The sequence below is a fragment of the Gavialis gangeticus genome, unplaced genomic scaffold, assembly GCF_001723915.1.
Source record: "Gavialis gangeticus isolate Ggan-Ray unplaced genomic scaffold, GavGan_comp1, whole genome shotgun sequence".
NCBI classification, from domain to species: domain Eukaryota; kingdom Metazoa; phylum Chordata; order Crocodylia; family Gavialidae; genus Gavialis; species Gavialis gangeticus.
In genome coordinates, this window is record NW_017729004.1 from 50,720,750 (window position 1) to 50,743,599 (window position 22,850).

Sequence of the window (22,850 nt, forward strand, 5' to 3'; positions counted from 1 at the left end):
TCTCTTTACGTGGAACACTGCTTTTTTTGTGTGACATAGTGCTGTCTTTTTTAAATCACCATGGCTTTGTTTCACCAATTATACTGTTGCACACACAGGCTAGAATAGCAGTAACATCTAAATCATAAAGAGAGCGAGCACGCACAGTGATGTGTCTTATCTCTAACATACTGCTTGAATGTTGCTTCCCATACAGACAGTCAGAAGTAGACATGTAAAGGTACGATACAAGGGGAAACAAAGATTTAACCAGGTGCATCTACATGTGCAGTTGAAGTGGAGCAATAAGCTATGGCACAAATTGCTAGGTGAAAATCTTTCAGAAGTATAGTCAGTTTTCCTGGACTGTTCTCCCCGTCAGACTGGCTTTCTAGGAGATCCTGCCCATGAGTTCCCTGAGTGAGTCAAAGTGTGCTTTCCTGAAGTCCAGGGTCCTTACTCTGCTGTTCAGCATCCTTCCTCTTCTCAGGATCCTGAACTCAATCATCTTGCGGTTACTGCTGTCCAAGTTGCCATCTACTAGTATATTTCCCACCAATTCTTTGTGGTTTGTGAGCAGCAGGTCAAGAAGAACAGGGCCCTGAGTTTGCTGTTGCAGCACTTGCACCAGGAAGTTGTCCCCAACATTCTCCAAAAACTTCCTGAATTGCCTGCTCACTGCTATATTGCCCTCCCAGCAGATGTCAGGATGATTGAAGTCTCCCATGAGAACCAGGGCCTGTGATTGGGAAACTTCCACTAGCTGTTTGAAGAAAGCCTCATCTACCACTTCCTCCTGGTCTGGTGGTCTATAGCAGGCCCCCACCACAACGTCACCCTTCTTGCTCTCTCCTCTGACCCTAACTCAGAGACTTTTGACAGGCCTGTCTCTAGTTTCATACTGTAAGGGCAAAACATATGATGGCAAAACCAAATGTAGATCTTCATATTCATTTAAAAATATCATAATTAAAAAAAATGTCATTTCTTGTCATACTTTAAATTTCTGATAGTGATTGAGACCTCCACTCAGACAGAGCCCTTGACTCTGGGCTGTGGGGGCTGCCTGTCATGGCTGCCAGCAACTGGGAATGAGAGCAAGGTCACCCCCACCTGTAGTATATGCTCCTTAGTGAGGTCCCTGGAGTCCCAGCTGACTGAGCTCCAGGCCCAGGTAGACAGGCTTTGTGCCATCAGGGCCATGAGCAGAAGATTGATGACTACTACAGTCAGGCTCTTCTGAAGAACAAAGAGAGAAAAGCACGGATGCCCAACTGCATGAAGATAGACAACAGGAAGATCAACCAGGAGCTATGCTCAAGGGATGCTTGGAAGACGGTTGTCTCGGGTCCCAAGATATGCAGTACCAGGTCACTTTTACCTTGGAACTGAGCAACAAGTTCGCACCTCTCACACCACCAGCAGAGACATCAGCAGAAGCACAAGCAGTAGATGAGGGGAGGCATCCAGCTGTCATCCCTAAGAGGAGATGCAGCGTGGTCATGGTGGGTGACTCCCTCCTGAGAGGGACAGAGGGAGTGATCTGCTGCCTTGACCCCCTGGCCCATGAGATGTGCTGCCTCCCAGGGACCCATATTCAGGATGTGGCAGAGAGGATTCCTAAACTCATCTGGCCCTCTGACCACTACCCCATGCTTCTCATCCATGTGGGCATGGCTCAGAGCAATGCTGGCTGGTCATGAGTGACTATAGGGCTCTGGGGCTGGGCTTAGAGGGCTGGGGGTACAGATAATTTGCTCCTCAATCCTTCCGGTTATGGGTCACGGGCATAGGAGGGAGAAATGTACTGAAGAAGTCAACAGAGGACTGTGGCGCTGGTGCCATTGCAAGGGCTTTGGCTTCTTCTATCAGTCTGCACTTGAGAGAGAGAGGCAGCGGTTTATTGGGAAGGGATGGCCTCTACCTCACTCCAAGGGGAAAGAAGCTCTTCTCGGCCAGAATGGCTGACCTGTTTGATAGGGCTTTAAACTAAGCTCAGTGAGGGACGGGCAGACAATCACTAGTGCAAGCCCTGGAAGTGATAACCATGAATCAGCAGGTCAGGTAACATAAGGGAATCACTCCTACCCCAGCCCAAGGGTGGGACTCTGCCAAGAGGACAGGGAAGCCCAGGGCTTCCGATGGCAGGCGTAGCTGCTTGTACACAAATGCCAAGAGCATGGGGAACAAACAGGAGGAACTGGCCATTCTGCTAAGTAAAAATGAATACGATCTCATAGGGATAACAGAGACCTGGAGGGACTCCACCTATGACTGGACCACAAGTATTGATGGCTATACTTTGTACAGGAGGGATCCTGTTGCAAGGAAAGGCATGGGTGTAGCTCTCTATGTGAAGGAGCAGTATACTTTCCTACAAGCAGAGATTGGCACCCAAGGAGGGCAACTTGAGACCCTCTAGGTTAGAATACAGGGAGAACGTGGTGAGGGGGATATAACTGTAGGAGTCTATTATGGACCTCCTAACCAGGAGGAAGATCTTAGCACGAGTTCTCTAGGGAACTGACATAGGCTGCACACTTTTGGTCATGGTCATCATGGGTGATTTCAAACACCCTGACGTCTTGTGGGAAGAGCATTCAGCCAAATCTGATTGGTTGCGAAGCTTCCTCACTTGCACTGACAAGCTCTATTTGACTCAAGGAGTCTATGTGCCAGCAAGAGATAAGGTGCTGCTGGATCTGGTACTGGCCTTCTTTACCATCTGAGTCTCCAGCGTCTGGAATAAACTCCCCACAGAAGTGGTGCAACCACCTATTCTGGATACCTTTAAGAAATGTTTGGACGCTTATCTTGCTGGAGTCATATGACCCCAGCTGACTTCCTGCCTCTTGGGTAGGGGGCTGGATCCAGTGAGTTCGTGAGATCCCTTCCAGCCCTAATGTCTATGAAATCTATTTCAGTTAAAATCATATCATTGTGATAGAGCAGTGTTTCTCAACCTTTTAAGTAGCAAGTACCCCCTAACTTCTGAAAATGTTAATAAGTACCCCAACACTCCATTTCCAGGGGATTTTATATTAACAGACTAAATTGTGCCATATGTTGGAAGAAAGGCTGTGTATATAAGGCCGCGATTTGACAAATGTCTAATCTGGTGTGGGTAGGGTTGCCACCTTTTACACCAGGGGTGCACAACTCGAGTATGTACCTCGGTCAGAGGTGATGTTGGCCAAAGCTAGGGGGGCTGAATGCCAAATTACTACTGGGGAATTTAAAGCGCCGTGCAGTGCATGGCGTACCACAGTTTTTGTCATAGTTTTGAGAGGAGGAAGGGGTGAGAGAGAGGGAGAGAGAGAGCGTTGGGGTACCCGCATACCCCCTGCCTGTGTCTCGCGTACCCCCAGAGGCACATGTACCACAGGTTAACAAACTATGTGATAGAGGATGCAGAAAAAGCTGAAGTGCTCAATGCCTTTTTTGCCTCAGTCTTCACAGGCAAGGGCAGCTCCCAGACTACTGCATTGGGCAGCACAGTTTGGAAAGGAGATGAGCAGCCCTCAGTGGTGAAAGAACAGATTATGCACTACTTAAAAAAGCAGGATGTGTACAAGTCCATGGGTCTAGATGGGATGCACCCAAGGGTGCTGAGGGAGTTGGCTGATGTGATTGCAGAGCCATTGGACCATCGTCTTTGAAAGCTCATGGTGATCAGGAGAGGTCCCGGATGATTGGGTTTGGGCAAACAGTGCCCATATTTAAGAAAGGGAAAAAGAGAATCCAGGGAATTACAGACCAGTCAACCTCACCTCAGTCCCTGGACAAATCATGGATCAGATCCTCAAGGAATCCATTTCTAAGCACTTGGAGGAGAAAAGGGTGATTAGGAAGAGTCAGCATGGATTCACCAAGGGCAAGTCATGCCGGACCAACTTGATTGTCTTTTATGATGAGGTGACTGGCTCTGTGAATGCAGGGAGACCAGTGGGCATGGTGTACCTTGATTTTAGCAAGGCTTTTGATACAGTCTCCCACAACCTTGCAGGCAAGCTAAGGAAGTATGGGCTGGATGAATGGACTGTAAGGCGGATAGAAACCTGGCTGGAGCATCGGGCTCAGAGAGTAGTAATCAATGGCTCAATGTCTAGTCAGCAGCCAGTATCAAGTGGAGTTCCCCGGGGGTCAGTCCTGGGGCCAGTTTTGTTCAATGTCTTCATAAACGACCTGGAAGATGACATAGAGTGCACCCTCAGCAAGTTTGCAGATGACACCATGCTGTGGGGAGTAGTAGATATGCTGAAAAGTAGGGCTAGGATTTGGAGTGACCTAGACAAATTAGAAGATTGTGCCAAAAGGAATCTCTTGAGGTTTAACAAGAACAAGTTCAAAGTCCTACACTTAGGATGGAACAATCTCATGCACCAGTACAGGCTGGGGGCTGACTGTCTGGGCAGCAGCTCTGCAAAAAAGGACCTGTGGGTTACAGTAGACAATAAACTGAATATGAGTCAGCAGTGTGCCCTAGTTGCCAAGAAGGCTAATGGGATACTGGGCTGCATTGTTAGGTGTGTTGCCAGTAGGTCAAGGGAAGTGATTATTCCCCTTTATGCAGCACTGGTGAGGCCACATCTGTAGTAGTGTGTTCAGTTTTGGGCCTCCCACTACAGAAAGGATGTGGGCAAATTGGAGAGACTCCAGTGGAGGGCAACAAAAATGGTGAGGAGTATGAGGGACATGACTTATGAGGACAGACTGGGGGAACTGAGTTTATTTACTCTACAGAAAAGACTGAGAGGAGACTTACTAGCAGCCTTCAACTACCTGTAGGGGGGTAAGAAAGAGAATGGAGCTAGGCTATTCTCAGTGGTGACAGATGATAGAACAAGGAGCCAATGGTCTCATGTTGCAGCAAGGGAAATTTAAATTACATATTTGGAAGAACTTTCTCACTAGGAGGAGAGGAACTAGTGTTTCTCTCCAGTAAAACACTGGAACAGGTTACCCAGAGAGGTGGTGGAAACGCCATCCTTGAGGGTTTCCAAAACCTGGCTAGGCAAAGCCTTGGCTGGGATGATCTATTTGGGGTTGGTCCTGCTTTGAGCAGGGGGTTGGACTAAATGTCCCTTCCCTTCTGAGGTCCCTTCCAACTCTAACTTTCTATGATTCTATCTACAAAACTAGTACCCTCACCTAAATGATACAAAATAACTCTGCTGGACTGCTATCTTAGTTCACTGGGTAATTCCCCTTCCTCCAACAAGTTAGCTTTCTTTTTCTAAATAAATGCTATTAAGATTGCTCCCAAACTGTGAAAAACCCCTCTGTTTTATTTAATTGAAGTCCCGACTGAAATACATGTTGTACAGAATTAATAGTTGGGAAGTTCACTTGGAATCTTAGAAGAAGTTTGTAACATTTTGGGTTTTTTGTTAATTTCTTCCCTATAGCTTCTCGATCCTCCTGAATGTGGCAATGGCTTTGTAGAAGATGGAGAAGAATGTGACTGTGGTACTGTTGCAGTAAGTGTAGTGTCTTGTGGGTTAGCACTTTGGGTATCAGGGTTCACCCTGAGTCCAGTTGCCATACATAATTCTCTTTGGCATTAAACAGGAGGGATAAACACAGAATGTAGGGATGAACATATTTTGGAAGTAGAAGCTTTAATTAATTATGTGTTTGTACAGAGCTATGCTCAGTGGGACCCAAGCTGGTTGTAACTTAGATTCCATCACTCTATAAAATATATATTAAAATAATAAGATGTGTAGAATCAGTCCTGAAAAGATTACTTTTGGCATTGGGGAAACAGTGTTAGTCAATCAAGAGCTTACAGAGGTTATGTCTAAAATATCTGCATTTGGCAATAGATACCATGTGAGTATTACAATTATTTTCACCATATGGAAATGCTAACTTTAACTGCATCCATAATGTGAATATTTAGTTGCATTCCAGACCTGGTTAAAATCTATTCCAGTTTAAAAGCACCTGGTGACAGTAATGGATGTGAGAGTTTTTGCAGCAATCTGCTTTTCTGTGTAATATTATCAGCATATGTGTTCCGTAGGAGTGTGCCATTGAAGGAGGAGAATGCTGTAACACATGCACACTGACTGCAGGCTCACAGTGCAGTAATGGACTTTGCTGTAGGAAGTGTCTGGTAAGTACAATATATTTAAAGAAATGTGCTGCAAATGATTTAATATTAAATGGATGTGATTATGGCCGTGTGTACATGAGTGGCAGACCGCGCAGTTGTTACTGCACAGTCATTTAGTACTTTACTGCATAAGCAAGTACTAAATGACTACGCAATAACCGGCATTACTGCAGTAGCATTCCTATGTGTTTTTTTTTCTGAAGCTACTGTGCAGTAGCTCGTTGCAGTCACATCATGGTTAATGCCCCCAACCCTACTACGCAGTAGTTGTGCAGACTCATAGATTCATAGATTAAGGGTCGGAAGGGACCTAGTAGATCTTCTAGCCCGACCCCCCGCCAGGGCGGGAGAACAACAAAAAACCCCAAAAAAAGAAACGGGACTCAAATGAGTCCAGCCAGGTAGGCATCCAGCCTCTTCTTAAAGACCCCCAGGGTAGGGGCCAGCACCACTTCCCTTGGAAGTTGGTTCCAGCTCCTAGCCGCCCTAACTGTGAAGTAGTTTTTGCGGATGTCCAATCTATACCTCCTCTCCATCAACTTGTGCCCATTACTCCTTGTTATGCCAGCGGGCGCTAGGGGAAACAGCGTCTCCCCCAAACCCTTCTGGTCCCCCCTAGTGAGTCTATAGACAGTCACCAGGTCCCCCCTTAGCCTTCTCTTGTGGAGGCTGAATAGGTTCAGGTCCCGCAGTCTCTCACTGTAGGGTCTGCCCTGTTGTCCCCGGATCATGCGGGTGGCCCTCCTCTGGACCCTCTCCATGTTGTCCACATCCCTCTTGAAATGGGGCGCACAGAACTGGACACAATACTCCAGCTGTGGCCTGACCAGCGTCGCGTAGAGGGGGAGGATCACCTCCTTGGCTCTACTCGAGATGCACCTGTGGATGCATGGCATGGCCTATGGGAACAATTGTACATGCATAACAACACAACTGCAGCTGCCTTCCTTTCTGAAAGCTTGCCCTTTAAAATTTATTGAAAACTGTTTAATCTAGGTCTGAGCCTTTTGTTTTAAGATTATGAACTACTTGGAGTAGGGAGTGTAGCCAAATTCTGAGGTGAACCTAAGAATGGATGTGGTATACATGAGCATAATTTATACCTTCTCATAACCTCAGGCCTCTTTGATGAGCTTGGTTTCCTCTGGGCTCGCTTATATTAACTTATTTGAACTCTCTGACATTTTATCAACATGGAACTTTATACATCTCCTTACGCATCACTCTACCGAGCTGAAGGTCTCGGGTATACTGAAAAAGTAACCAGAAGGAACACTGAAGAATATGTAAGTGAAAGAAGGCCTGCCCTTACTCTAGCTTCTGCCTTCTACTGGCATCTTCTTACAGGGTTTAGCTAAAGCCTGTTGAGCACTTGGGGAATCTTATACACCAGCAGCAGCTTATACACCCTTTATACTAAGATATCAGTAAATGGGTGGTAATAGACCTAAGACAGTCTGACTGTCTAGTTCAGTGGTTCTCAACTTTCTTAGGCTCCAGGCAACCCTAGAGAGACTCAAGGCACTCTTTGTTAGACTCAAGACACCCCTCAGAAATGTCAACTCTTAATTTTTACTCATTTTTAACTACATAAAAATAATAGACCAGTTCTTCTGTTGCAAACAACTCATAAAATTCACAATGGGTCAGAAAGGTTTTAACACTGTGAATTCCTATTTGAAATCTCAGGTTTTATCTTGTAAATCATATTATGTTAACAGTGCTAACATTGCGTGGCACCCTGCATTACCCTTGAAAGGTTCTCAAGGCATTCAGTGTCTAGTGGTACTCTGGTTGACAATCACTGGCATAGTTAAACACCACTTTAATAAACCACTCTGATTTTCACTCCTATTTCTTTTTGCTTTGGTGTGTTGCCAGTAGGTGAAATGCTGAAAACAATGTTAATGCTCTTCTAATGTGCAGTGTGGTCCTTTTAACTGCCACTAAGCACCATTGACTTGCAATGAGACTTATACTACCAGATACCTAAATCAGTTTTGGAAATGAGATTAAGGACTTGTCTATACATGGAGTTGTGAAAGTAGGTTAAGCCAAATATGAACAGGTGCTCTTAGTCAGGAATAAGGATGTCTACACATGAAGTTAATTTCCAGCACCTTTTTATGTAAACAAGGCCTTATGCTCTTAAGTCAGGAGGGACTTGTTTGCAACATCTCTGTGTTACTCCCAGGACTGCTGCTGACAAGCGCATCCTGGCCATTTGCTTCTGCTCAGTTTATGCTAAATCATGGAAATGATGCAGTATGGCTGCTTTAGAGTATCCCTGAGCAAAAGCTAAATGTTACCCTCAAGGCAGAGAGCCTTATGCCATCCTCCTCTTATAGGTCGCAATGCTTTTAGGACGACATGCTTGTTCAGAGATAAGACCTGTACAGGTTGTCATTGCTGAATTTCTCAGCCTTAATCATCTCAATATGCTAGAAGTCAGATGTGCTAGAACGAATGTGGAATCTAGCATTATTTTGGACTGATTTCTGCCCTGATTTACATCATGATACTGAAATTAAGTAATAAAAAAAATAATACCTCACTTGCTATACTGGTTTTCTTCCACTGGTTTTGAAGCACTTTACAGATGAGGTCTGTCTTCATTTTACAGATGGGGAAAGTGTCAGAGAAAGTATAAGTGACTTGTCCAGCATCAACCAGCAGCCCAGTGATAGACGCAGAAATAGAACGGCAGAAGTCCCAAGTCCAAGTCCAATGCTGTATTTACAAAACTACACTTTCTATTTTGTAGGTGTAAATGACTTGGTGGCTTAGAGGCTGACTTGCCTTTATGGCACCAAAGAGCTTTGGGTTCAAATCTTGGGAAATTCATTTTAGAGGAAATCAGCATTATTAAATGTGTGCCTATGGTTAAGACATTGATTTGAGGCTCTGCTCCAATATCGCATTCCTCCATAGATTGTTCTATCTTTGGTTCCTCTATGTTTCAGTTTCCCATCAATAAAATGGGAATGATTGCACTTCCCTACCTCAGAGGGGTGTTGTGAGGATAAATACATTTAAGTGTGTGAGGTGCTCAGATACAATAATAATAATAATAGAGACCATTAAATGTCTGAAATCCTTGATATATGTGCACTTTAAACTGAGTAGAACCAACATGGGTACATTCTACTTCAACAAACAACTGAAAATTTACCAACTTTTTTTAAATTAATAGTCTTGGAAAATAGTGTATGAAAACTATGTTCTATAATACTAAGAAGCTGTTTGTCAATACTTGTTTTAGTTTGAAGCTAAAGGAGTTTTGTGTCGGGAAGCAGTAAATGATTGTGACATTCCAGAAAGCTGCACAGGAAACTCGAGTCAGGTAATATTTTAAATTTCTTGCCAAAGTGATCAAGTGCAATACATGTGCCATCTTATGATCTGGTAGTTGAACAGAGAGCTGTATAAAATGCTCTATGTTTCAGGGAGAAAAAAAGTGGTGCCGAAGTAAGTTTAGAAATACCAGTAATTCCTTATTTTTACAAATTGGTTTTATGAACCACTCTTAAAACATCACTCTCTGGATAAACTATTGGTTATTTTCTCTTTCTCTAGTGTTCTCCCAATATTCACAAAATGGATGGGTACTCATGTGATAACAAACAGGTAATTATTATTTTGATTCGATTACCATTTGTATTATTTTTATAGATAAAGGCATATTTAGATAAGTGCCGATTTGAGATCCTTTGAAGTCAATAGATGTCAATTTTGATGAACTAGCTAGTGCTAGCTTTGGATTTTCATATTATGAATGAATGATCTAGAAAACAGAACTGTTATGTGTTAGCTAACATTTCCATCACATATTGCAAAACAGATTGAATGACAGTACCTCCTATACTGAAAAGTATATCTGACCCAGTTGTGACAATGGTAGAAAACTTTAAAGTTAGTTTTGTATTTTCTCTTTTTCTTTAGGGTATTTGTTTTGGAGGAAGATGTAAAACCAGGGACCGGCAGTGTAAATACATCTGGGGTGAAAGTGAGTAAGGTGTTAATGGTTCTAAGCTGATATTCATTGATCCAAGTTGAAATATCTAGATATTTGGTAACCACTGCAGCAATGCATATGTTTGGAATTATTAAAGGCAGTTAAAATTAACAGGGATTATGTGCGATAAGAAGTATTTACTATGATACTGGGCTCCATATAAAAAATGGAAACTTTGGAATATGTACTTTGGAACTTTTTCTTTCTCTACCATTTGACCGGGGCCAACTGGGTTCTACCTGTCAAACTTTTAGAATGATTCTTTTCTACTTGATGTAAGAGAGTGAGAAGGTGTCCCCTTCCTTCTTGCACTTCTTTCCCTGACCATTGAAGACTCTGCATCATGACTGCCATATTTCCAAATAGTTTACACTGTCCAAGGTGTTGATTCATATATTTTTCAGAAGAGGTAAAAAAGGGTGTCTATTCTGTAGAGAGGATTGTACTTCAGTGTACTCTCTTTCCCTAGTACCAGTTTAGGAGAAGGTCTGAGCCTTCCCATTAAGATTTTACTTAATTGAATGTTGATTTCTTTGCTTCCAATCTGTTTGTTCTTTTGTGTTGGAATTATGGCTTATCTTTTCATCAGTTTAATTTAAAGCAGTTGAAAAATCAACTTAGATAAACCAATGCAACTTTGCATGCAGGCGTGCTACTTTTAGCTTTAATCTGCTTTAACCTGCACCTCAAGAAAACAAGATTCATGTGTTGTGAGAAATATCCTCAAGAAAAGGTCAATCACAGACTTTTTCAGTATTCCTACTTTAGAGACTAATCAGAGAGAGAAACAGAACGAGAGAGAGAGAGAGAGAGAGAGAGAGAGAGAGTGTGTGTGTGTGTGTGTGCGTGTGTGTGTGTGTGTGTGTGTGTGTGTGTGTGTGTGTGTATGTATGTGTGCATTTGGAAATATCAAGGCAAGTACGTTAAGGAAAGGCAGGATAATCAGTTATATATTTTTAAAGTTATATCAGAGTTTTGGCCCAGGTTTTGGAGTTATTTCCTAACTTGTCTGAACTGGGTTCCTTGGCAACATTCAGAGTTGTAAGTTAGATGGTTATAACTCCAGATGTTTTCCCCCAAAATACTTTCCAGGCTCAAAAAATTATTCTTCCTTTAGAAAGCTGTTCCTAACTTCTAAATAAGCTTTGGAATGAGGAAGTTCTTAAAGAGAGAATGAAAGCCAATATCTTTAGAATAAAATAGTGTATTATTTATGATTTGTTTTAAGACCTTATCTCTAAAAGCTTTTGCACTTCAAAATTTCCCCCATGTTATTAGAAGGAAATTGTTTTCTGATTTTAGAAGTGACAGCTGCTGATAGGTACTGCTATGAGAAACTGAATATTGAAGGGACTGAAAAGGGCAACTGTGGCAGAGACAAGGACACTTGGATACAGTGCAACAAACAGTAAGTTCATCTACTCTGTTTAGAAAGCAACTTGTGTGACATCCCCCCTCCCCACAACTGGCTGTTCTTTACTTAGTTTTTGGAGCCACTTTCTGCCATGAGACCAGATGGATGAGAAGTCCCCTGGCTTAGGAAATGAGGAATATGACTGTCTTCTGATGATCCCCAGGCACTGTGGCAGAATCTGTTAGCTTGTATCAGCTCCAGGGAGTCTCAGCTACCACATGCACATGAACAACCTGTAGAAGCAGTAGAAGGTGCTGTAACTTAGCACAGGTCTCAGATGTGTCAGACCCTCCAAACCCTAGGCTACCGAAGGTGCAAAAGTGCTCCAAAATGTGGCATATTATATTTCTCATTTGCTTTCCGCTATACTCAAGGCTTGCTGGGCCCGACTCTCTGCTGGTTTGCATTTTACAACATCACTTATACCTATATAAATCTGGTGCAAAATGCCACTATTTTGAATTTAGACGTTAACATATACTTTGTACAGGCATAACTGACATTGCCAAGGGCAAGGCCATATAGAATTGGACCCACTGAAAAAAGTGTATAATTGTTTGGGGTGTTTGTGGCTTTTTTTTTGAGTGAATGTGTTTAATCTCCCAAAACAGAGATGTGCTTTGTGGCTATCTTCTATGCTCCAATATCTCAAGTGTGCCAAGACTTGGAGAACTTGATGGTGAAATCACATCTTCAGTCATACAGTTGGGAAAAATCTATAACTGCAGGTAATTCTTAAAACCCAATAAAATAGAAACGGGAAGGTGTCACCCTTCCAACTGCCCTCCTTAAAAATACAGTCTCCTTAAAAAAAAAAAAACCCCAAAAACATGCAAACTGTGTTAAGTAAATTGCTTACTGGTGCCTTCCTTCCAAGTTAGCACTGAGGCAAGTTATCAGGCAACTGTGGGGCAGCTTGTGCTGGAGAAATTTCTATGCTCGTTCTGTAGCGAAATAGAGACCTTTTATTTTTTTGTTTGTTTTGCAGTGGTGGCCATGTTAAGCTAGATGAAGAGACAGATCTTGGCTACGTAGAGGATGGAACACCGTGTGGGACCAACATGATGTGTTTGGAGCACAGATGTCTACCCACTGACAACTTCAACTTCAGCACCTGCCCAGGCACTGCAGAAGGCAAAATTTGCTCAGGACATGGTGTATGTTTCCACATTCTTTAGCCCTTTTGCATATCTGCTGCCCTGACTGATTGCATCTAATTTTATTCATTTTACTAGATAGTTAATTTACACAGAAATTAACCAGAATTGTTGCTGGTGCAAGTTCTTTTCCTAAGTCAGCTTTTCAAGAGAGTATCAAATACATAGAGTTAATAAATACAGGAGAGTCAAGGCAGTTAAGGTGCAGGTAATGCTAAGTATTAGTATTATTACACAAGGTCTAGTAATTCTTTTCATCTTTTCCTTTGGCTTGGTTTATCTTTCCTTAGATAATTCACTTGAGACCTTCTAAGTCTGGTAAATGTTAACGTGAATAGTTCCAGATTCTTTTCCATATTTTTAAACTTTTATAATTTGTTGGCAGCACAAAAATACCATAGGCAGCTGGATTTTGTCAGAAGAGTTCCTGTGATGTGCAGAGCTTTCAGTTCATTCACCTATACTGTACTTAGTTCCTGTGCCAGGTGCAGAGACATTGAGTTTGTAGGAGTGCTCTGTCTTGTGACTATTCCGACTAGGCTCAGGGGCCCTGCCATATTATAAGATGATCTCCGACAGAACAGACTTAGACTGAGAATGAAGGAGGCTGATAGCTTCTAGTTCCTGCTGTACTACATAACAATGCACTTTTTGCTTTGCAATTACCCATTTCATCATATATCCTAAGAAAACAGAAATTTGAGGGGCGCAGTCTCCCAAATGAAATGGCAAACGTGCAGATTTTTGTAGGGCTTTCTCACAAGTTCTGCACAACTCATCCTACTATGCATTCCAAATGCTAAAAAAGTTTATTTTGTGATTTTTGAGTTACATTTTGAACTGCAGGTTTGCAGCAATGAAATAAAGTGTGTGTGTGACCGACTCTGGGGAGGAGATGACTGCAGCACCCTTTTCAAAGGTCTTGCAAGTTTTGATGACGATATTACCAGCAAAGGTGTGTACCACATGGTTTTTAGTAATGCTTTCAGTAGATGTGCTTCTGGCCAGTGTTCAGCAAGCAAAGCTACGTGTTGCATTATCCAGATAACCTGACCCTTTGCTTCCAAAACAGAATGATCACATTGTGAGAAGATTAAAGTTTTGATTCTGAGACTGAATCTATACGGTCTGACTCCTGTAGAATTCAAAAGGAGCAAATGAAGCTTGTAGAATTGAATCCATTTTGCTCACCTCATTCATGCAAAGGGTCCTATTAAAGTAGGACAAGTAGACTCTTACCCCAACCTGCATTTCTAGAAGAATAGGTTAGCACAGCTTACACATGTTTTCCTCACTAAAACCAAATGTATATATGACAAAATGAACATGTTCATATTTCATCAAAGATAAGTATGTTATGAAAACTGATTTTTATTTAGTCTCTAGGGTTGTGTATAAGAGAAGATCATATTGGAATAAGCTGAGATGTAAATGTGTTGGATAGGGTTGGGTATTTGACCAGTCAAATAAAGTTTGGTCAATTGACTGGTCAAATATTGGTCAAAAATGGGGAAAAATTGCCAATAGATCCATATAATACACAGAAAAAACCCAGAAATTTTCCAGTAAGAAATGTGTCAAAAACAATAAAAAAAAATGTATGTCAAGAAAACTACAAAAAATGTAGTTTTTTTTGTAAAATTGCTATTATCTTTGGCCAGTCAAAAATATGCAGTCAACTGACTGATATTACTGCAATACAAGCTGTCTAATGTCAGGTAAGAGAACAGCCTCCTGAAGAGAAGTAACTTTGAGAAGCTTAGAGGGTACTTAGCTTGTCTATTCCAACCTTAACACATGGACACTCCCATCTTAAAAACATTTAACATGTTTGAAAGGTAATGTATAACAATACCTTTTGTCTATGTCACTTTGGAGGGGATTCAAGATAAATCAGAGATATTTTTATTCTGGAAGTTATACTGCTACAACTGTAGTGATTTAACAGCATTAATATAATCATATTAATAAGTTTCCCATGTTGAACAAGCTTGTGTATATTTATTTTAAGCTCCTATGTATCCTGCTTTTGTTTTTCATCTTTTCCCAGGTGTTGTTAGCACAAATATAATCATAGGGGCTATTGCTGGTACCATTTTAGTGTTGGCTCTTGTTTTAGGAATAACAGCATGGGGCTACAGGTAAGTAAAAATGTCATTGTTAATACATTTTGAAAAAAATTGAAAATAGTTATGTAATCTGATAGGTAGTTATATTCTATGCACAAACAAAAATACTGAAATTTATATAAATATACATTTGCTGATCAATTAAAAACTGGAGGTTTCCAGATGATTTTTAGATGGATAAATATGTTAGTGTTCACAAAGTTTGGTCTAGGTTTATTATATGTTTAATTTGGTAAATCACCTAGTGTTCAAAAAAAGTAATTGAAATTTTACTTCAATATCTAGCAAAAGAAAGTATAGGAATGAAATCTGATTAAAATACATGTTTTGTAATGGTAAAGTAAATTTAGAAAGAACAACCCTGAGTAAGCAATGCACTTAATTTAAACAGGTATTAACATTCAATCAGCTTAATCTGAAATTAATTTAGGCAGGGGTTGTTGAACAAGGATGAACTTGACTCACTATTAAGGATCAGGTTTTCATCTCATGTTCAGTTTTTGGTGCTTTGCTAAATCAAGGCCAAAATTGCCAGATGAACTTATTTTAATATTAAGGGGGCTTTTTTACTTTTCTTCCTTTATGGAATTTCTTTCTATAGGAGTAGTTCTGGTCAATGTCCAATCAGGAAAGCAACATGTGTGTTTTTTGTTTTGTTGCTATGAAATTAAGGTCTAATATATATACTTATAAAAAAACCCATCAGCATTTGGATTAGTATGGTTATACAAATGCCTCTTCAACTGGTGTTGACAGCACAAACCAGGCTTAACTGTTCCAAGGGTCATTAATTAGGTAGTGCCAAAGTGAATCTGAATATTAAGCTAGTACTATTCTCAGTTATTCTGTGCAGTTTTTCTCATGCCAGTGTGATTAATGCATCACTTAAATATTTGGAATTCTCAATATTTAGATGCAAGTATGTGTCTGGAGATTTTGCCCTTCCTTGGACAAAGACCTGGGCACTGTTTCCTCACCCACAGGGCTTTGGCCAGTAAAAATTGGTGTAAATTAGGGCAGGTAGAGAAGCATGCATATAACAGCATATGAATTGGGGTAATATATGTACAGCTGCAAGCCATTTGTGCATATTATTCCCTGATTTTGGCAAGAACTGAAAGTCTGGACTCTGGAATGCAGTTGTAAAAATGAATGCAAAGCTTGGGATATAATTTAGCTAATACTTTTTATTGACTTTCCCCAGAAACATGTATTGAAGAAAAAAACTAATGTTTCCAGACTTAATGAGCACATTTTTGTTACTAGTAAAATATTGCAGCATGTGTCATAGATACATTGACAGACTCTCCACTATGAATATATTTCTACAGATTTGCTTTGAACTAATATGTCTGTGCTCTGTTTCAAAAGTGATTTATTTAGGAATAATTAAAAAGCAAATTCCAGTTTTGCCTATACTGCCCTTTTACCTATTGTTTATGTTACCTTTTTTTAACCTATTGTTTACCTATTGTTACAGGGATATTCTCTCAAATATAGTCTATGCTACATATAGCAGGCTTGTGTGGCAATTAACAGTCTTGATTGGCATCCCAACATGCAGGATGTTTGTTAGTCCTAGTCCAGTTCAACCACTGTCAGTGCTGTGCAAGTAACAGCCCTGAAACTGACAGGGTTTTGTCAATTTCAAGACTGCTGTTAGAGACAAGGCACTCTATGTAATCAGCCTTAATGGGGTACAAGGGGCTAAGCAAAGGCTGAGCACAGGTAATAGGCATTGAAAGTAGGTGTTTCTGCATGGTATTAGCAGTCGCATTGAAATTGGTTTAAATTGGAGCCTTAATATTGCAATGGCATTGGGCAGGGCTAGTGTTATTTGCAGAATTTAAATGACTGCCTACCTTATCCAGGGCATCTTAAGTGACTTATACTATATGTGCATGTTGGATACTCATTCTTATTTCTTTTTCTTTTCTATGGAAAGAAACTATAGAAGACAGAGGTATGTGATACAAGTAATGTGAATTCATCTTCAAGAAAGGTTTTAATTGTTATTTCTCTATTTTTCCCTTTTCCATGATGGGATTGACATTTTATAAAAAAATATTTTGCTAATGATCTTCAATGTTTCTTTATATTGTATATATGAAATTATTTTATAAAGGAATATACATCTGAAATATCTGAAAGTGCTTTTTTTCTGCCAATACAGCAAGTGAAATCTGGGCTCTGCTGAAGTCAATGGCAACGCTTCCATTTACTTCAGTGGAATTAATATTTTACCAAGTAAAATATTGAAAAATAATGAAAAAGAACAATATTTTTGCTCTGTTTTTAATCAGAGATTTAGATGTTCTTGAGTTCCGTGAGCAGCAATAAAAGCATGATACTCACTAAGTTCTTTGAGTTATATTAATTCCCAGAGCTCACTTTAATTTAACTGCATTTGAGTTAAATTCAGGTCCCCAGCTGGAAAGACATGCTCAGGTCCCCAGCTGTAAGGATGAGGTGTGAGTTTAGAATCCTGACCTCCCCTGTCTAAACCAAATATAGGTATTTTCAGAAATTCATCTGGACTCAAGTAAACACTGTAAGACAAATGTGAGTGCTCTTCCCACCAAGCAAATTCCACTCACTCTAGAAAGAACTCATTCTTTCACCAAAAGTGCCACCTTCCACGTCCCTCGTTATTCTGTTAATTTCTAGCTATAGACCGGCCCCTTCCCACTACCGATATAAACAGACATCTCATTTCTCCCAGAGGAAAGACTTTTTTCCCATGATCCTACAGAAATACTAGTCTTTTCTCCCTCTTTAAGCACCTGTAAAATATGAAAGATATATATTCTTTTTGCCAGGACAATGTTGCATATGTATGTAAGTTAATAGCAGCTCTTTCAAGTTAATTGCCAGTCATTCCAAGGACAAGCTTGTCAGGGTGTGAGCTCTTCCTGGCCACTGAGCAACAACACAACTTGGAAGGACTGTGTGTGTAAACGGCAGTGCCACTTCTCTTTTGTCCCAGGTTTTGACTCAAATCAACCAGGTCCTCTTCAGATGAGATGTCTGTTTACAGCCTAAGGGTGCAGACAGAAGTTCAGCTCCCTGCTGTAACTAAGAACACTTTGCGGAAGTGTTCTGAGTTGCAACAATCCTCTGGACCAAACAGAAGTTCACTGTTGGTTCAAGGGGGGCAGGGAATCTAGCTACTGACTGCAGGCCTGCAGCCAGTTTTCCCTAGCAATGGCCTCTCCTCCCTCCCAGCCTGTACTGTTTTCAGAATGGGAGGGGGGAAAGGGAGCAGAGGGAACTTGTTCTAGGGGTTCTCCAGCTAGTGCGGGAGGGTGGGGCAGGTAGACTGAAGCCCTCCCCGCCCGAGGGCTCCAATCAACCCACTTCACCCTCCAGTGCGAGCTGGAGAAACCCCAGATTGAACTTTCCTCACTCTCTTTCCCCCCTCCCGTTCTGAAAACAGCAACAGGCTTGGAGGTAGTGCATACAATGAGGGTTCAGATTTTTGTGGGATTGGGCCCTTTTAAGGTGCTTTGCAGCTGTGCACTTCTGTTTGGTCATGGCTGTAGAGTGTTTTCAGGGGCGAGATCAGGTGAAAATTGTCACATCTGTCTGTGCCCTAAATGTCTGGTCCTTCACCCATTCAAATCAAAGGGCAAACTCAGGTTAACTTCAGCTGTGGAGGATGAAACTCCAAAGACACCATTGCTCTTCTGCTTTCCACCCCTATAAATTAGAGGAACTTTTGTGGTTCTCATTGCCCAGTCTTCTCCTGATCTCGGCCTTTATTACTCTGTCCTGTTCCAAGTGGCTGCTGTATCTGTTGCTGACACCTCTTGAACTTTACAGTCCATCTCTTTTGCCTTTGTAGTGCTTCCTCTGTCAGACTCAGAACAGTGTGCAGCAAAAAGGTGGATCCAAGCTCAGATTAATTTAGTCTATGGACAGCAAAACAACAGCTGGTGAGCGCTAACTGGGACAAGAGCAGAGAGCTGAAAGTCTAGCATCAGGGAAGAAACTGCAGATAAGAATGTTACACAGGCAGAGCGATGATAGAAACTTGGTTTGTAGGGTTGTTATGTCTTTTAGGAATGGATTATGTTTACAAGTGCAGGATGGGTTGGTTTTACAAAGCCACTTGTTTGGAGTAAAAGCAGTGTGAACAGAGGATAAGGCAACTTGAATCTCAAATATCAACAGGGCATCTGGCCTTTGCCAGTGAAAACTTAACATGGAAGGACTGAGAGAAAATAAACCCCTTTAAATTCCCTCATCCCAGGATGTTGATAAGTGAGATTGAGCATAGATTCAATATATAGTGGCCAAAGAGATGAGTAGGCTGGGAACTAACACAGGCTACAACTATTTGAAGATGCTGCAAGAGTCTGTGTTGTCTCTAGCAAATTTCATTCCTGTAGGAAAAGGAAGTCCTATCATTTGACTTCCAAAGAAATAGTTACGGAAATATATAAGCAAGGATTCAGTAGATGAATAAGCTCCCACCAAAATATATGTATTGGAATAAGTGGACACTAATTGCACAGTAGCCTAATAACACTGTGCAGTAGTGTGTAGGGCAAAAACTGTGCCAATACACTACTGCGCAGTAGTATTTGGCTACTGCACAGTTACCATCACTAAAAGGCCATGCTGTGGTGCTACTGCACAGTAGCACCAGTTACTGCACATTGATTTAGTACTTGGTTATGCAAGTACTAAACTTAACGCTCTGTAACTATGGTGCATTAATGAATGTGTAGATGCACCCAATCAGTATTAGCTATTAAACCATGATGAAAACAGTCAATCAGTATGTATAAGAGTGTTACATAAAGATTATTATCCAGCTATAACAAACTGTAAAAATTGGAAAGGAATACATTACCCAGTTTCATCTGTAGCAAGCTACCCTGAAATACATGAAGACCTAGGAAAGCATTGGTCTGCCTGAATAACAACACAATTATTTCTTTAGTGGTAGATTGGAGAACAATAGAAATCCATTAAGATGCTGACCCCCTAAAATATTCCTGAAGTGTATGAAGGGTGAGATTAGAACTGGTACTCAGGTGGCATTTTGAGGTAAAGGGAAAAGAAGGCTTGCAGCATACCTGTTTAGGATCTTATGGCTTATGATTATATGTTTAAAATAGCAGGGGAGAACTTTCAAAGTTTTCATCTGGAAGTAAAGGAAAATAGAATCTAGTTCAGTTCTCTAGAAGGATGTTACCTATGAGTAAGTCAGCCTCTTGGTAAATGATCTCCTTTTATTAATGGTGACAAACAGAAAAAAAAAACCTTGGAAATGTAATGTCAGTAATTGGGCTGCTTGTTTTATGCTATAAATAAAGTCAAGGTAGTCATTTGTATTAGTAAGCAGTTTTCAGACTGTTAGATTATGTCCAAAAACTGTGATAATTGATGGCTATAATTTTACCATCAAAAGAAAAGTGATAAGATGACACCAATTAGGAATTTCTAAGGTAAATGGGGAGCAGTCTGTGTGTAAGGGTAGTGCCACTCCTCTGTTATCCCCAGTAAACATTTTCTGTTGATAGTCAAAGCCAGAGCATTGGGGAGACTGGCAAAGAATAGATAACATCAGGTGCTGGTGGTCTTACATTACTGCCTCTTGGCAAAATTAGGGATGTATTATGAGAACTATTATGAGAACAGCTGAGCATTTTTAACTTGTACCTGCATCCCACTGAAAAGAGGAACTTTAATAATGGGAGGTTTTTCTCTAACCCAGACTAAAGACCTGAGCAAGATATGAATTGTTTTGATAAACTGTTATAAGAAACACTGAACATATTTTTTGCTTGGTTGCAAATCATTTGCTTCTATTGCAAAAAATAAAATATGTAATTTAATCAGAATAAAAACAAGTTGCAGATGAACAAAAACAGATGTTATAATTGAATCTTTCACACCATGGCTCAGAATCAATAAATTCTGATGCCATAATCCTTAATTATTATCCTTTTGTAAACATCTGACAGTGAACTGTAAAGATTCAGCAGTTGCAGAAGATCACTCAAAACTAGGAGCTCTGTCATTCAGGAAACAGATGAAATCCTTAAAACCAGTGTATTTAACAGAGTTGGAGTCAGTGCAATTTAAGTAAAATTAATTTCACCCTTATTGCCTCTTTCATAGGTAATAAGTTAAGTAAATGAGCCTTAAACTCTTGTGTAGTCGGTAAACGTTAATGAAAACAGAGTTTCTGTAGTTAACTCTGTGTTTGACCTGGAAACATTAATTTTTCCATAAATATTACATTAAAAAAAACTGGCTTTGCAATTTATGCCTAGAAAGAACTAAGGGGCATTAAAGTGATGATGGGAACGAAGGCCAGGATTTTAACAGGGTGATCAATGATTTTTGGGTGCCACCTTAGAACAACCTGATTTTTAGTCTTAAAGCAGCTTGATTTTCAGTGATTGGGGTCTAGGCGTCTGTATAGTTTCACCAGCCAACAAATTAAAATAAACTGCTAATGCTCGGTCTTTTTAAGGTGCTTTTCTCAATGCTCATTCATTAAGCACTAAATAGCCACAAACCTGAAAAGTAAACCAAGTGAAAAACACGAGGTTTTAATTCCCTAGAAGTCAAACAGTAATGGAGAATACACCCTACTCCTTCACTTCCTTATTGAGCCAGCTTCCTCCTTTTTTTATCCAGTGTCCTAAGAAGCCATATGTGACCAAGTGGTCATGTATACTGGAGTAGCTGTACCTTGTTTCAGGATGCTTGTTGTTGTTTCCTGATAACCAGGTGTTTTAAAGATATCTCGTATATTAGTCATCCAGAAAATGAGATGTCCAAAATTAGCTATTATTAAAAAACTTGGCCAGGGGGTTTCAGTTAAAAGGGAGGTTTCACTTTTCTGAATCCTAAAAATATGAAAGACTCCTTTCTCAACTCCCAGATGTGTGTTAGTGTTCTTACTGTGTGTGCTATAACAGTTTCTTCATATAGATCATTATCCCTAACTCTTTGTTTTAAAAACTAATATTTGTGTGTGTGTAAATGCATGTCCTGTTTTCTGACTTTCACATATTTGTTATACTTCAGACAAATACCCCAGGGAGATTATGTAAAAAAACCTGGAGAGGCCGACTCTTTTTATAGCGACATGCCTCCTGGAGTCAGCACAAACTCTGCATCTAGTTCTAAGAAGAGGTCTGCTTTTCTGTCGCATTTTCAGATATCTACCTGTTCCATCACCCATTATTCCATTAGTCAGAACATTTCATTGTTTTGCAGCAGGTTTGATTCCTTCTTTCTTCTTTTTGGAATGTTAAAATGGCATCTTTTATTCTTTGATTACTGATTTCCATTCCTCTCCATCCCCCCTATAGTTCAGATTCATTTTATTGCTGGTTATTAAAAATCAGTTCAGAACAAGTATACTTTACATTCTATTGAAGTCTTGGATAATGTAATTTTCGACATTTCTCCATGTGGGATTTGCTTTCCAAGAAAATGGTAGTGCTCATAGTGAGCTCAAAAACAATACAATAACTGAAGAACCCTCTGACTTTCATGTCATATTCATGTAATCAAAGAAACGAAAGAATATTATCTGGCTTCTGTAACAGTTATACAAATTAATTGGTTAATATGAATGTTATTTTTATATCTTTATTTGTGAATGTCATCATTAACTCACTGTATTTGTAGTCGACCTAGATCTTTTGATTTTTGTTCTTGCTGACTTGTACAAAGGAAGGAGGTGCTCACAATTTCTGTCAATTTCACATTCTAGATTAATATATTTAAATGTCAGGAAAGTGTTAACCTAGGACATGATGCTGCAAACACTTATTACTGGCCTCGTACTTATTATTGTGAGGATAGCTGCTGGGTGCTAAGTAATGTATCATTAACTTGTTCAGAATTTACTAATATTTTGTTGCTCTAATTCCTTAAAAAAAGACATTGACACCATCTTAAAATAAGAATGCATTGCAAGCATTAACAGATCATTAGTTTATAAAGCCATTGCCCTCTGTAATCTCTTTGCAATCAGAGATACTTTAATTATGAAACTCCTTTT

The 22,850-nt window shown here is 40.3% G+C and overlaps 1 protein-coding gene across 1 annotated transcript in view; it reads left to right on the forward strand.

Moving 5' to 3' along the window:
• ADAM22 (ADAM metallopeptidase domain 22) overlaps window positions 1–22,850 on the forward strand; it is a gene marked incomplete at its 5' end in the record, with an annotated part of 236,452 nt that overhangs the window by 182,466 nt on the left and 31,136 nt on the right. Inside the window, 12 exons of the mRNA XM_019508374.1 lie at window positions 5,388–5,459; window positions 6,008–6,100; window positions 9,363–9,443; window positions 9,677–9,727; window positions 10,043–10,106; window positions 11,418–11,523; window positions 12,141–12,257; window positions 12,518–12,686; window positions 13,533–13,641; window positions 14,737–14,827; window positions 16,761–16,778; window positions 21,866–22,060. Coding sequence (XP_019363919.1) covers window positions 5,388–5,459; window positions 6,008–6,100; window positions 9,363–9,443; window positions 9,677–9,727; window positions 10,043–10,106; window positions 11,418–11,523; window positions 12,141–12,257; window positions 12,518–12,686; window positions 13,533–13,641; window positions 14,737–14,827; window positions 16,761–16,778; window positions 21,866–22,060 — 1,166 coding nt within the window. The remainder of the gene's footprint in view (window positions 1–5,387; window positions 5,460–6,007; window positions 6,101–9,362; window positions 9,444–9,676; window positions 9,728–10,042; window positions 10,107–11,417; window positions 11,524–12,140; window positions 12,258–12,517; window positions 12,687–13,532; window positions 13,642–14,736; window positions 14,828–16,760; window positions 16,779–21,865; window positions 22,061–22,850) is intronic.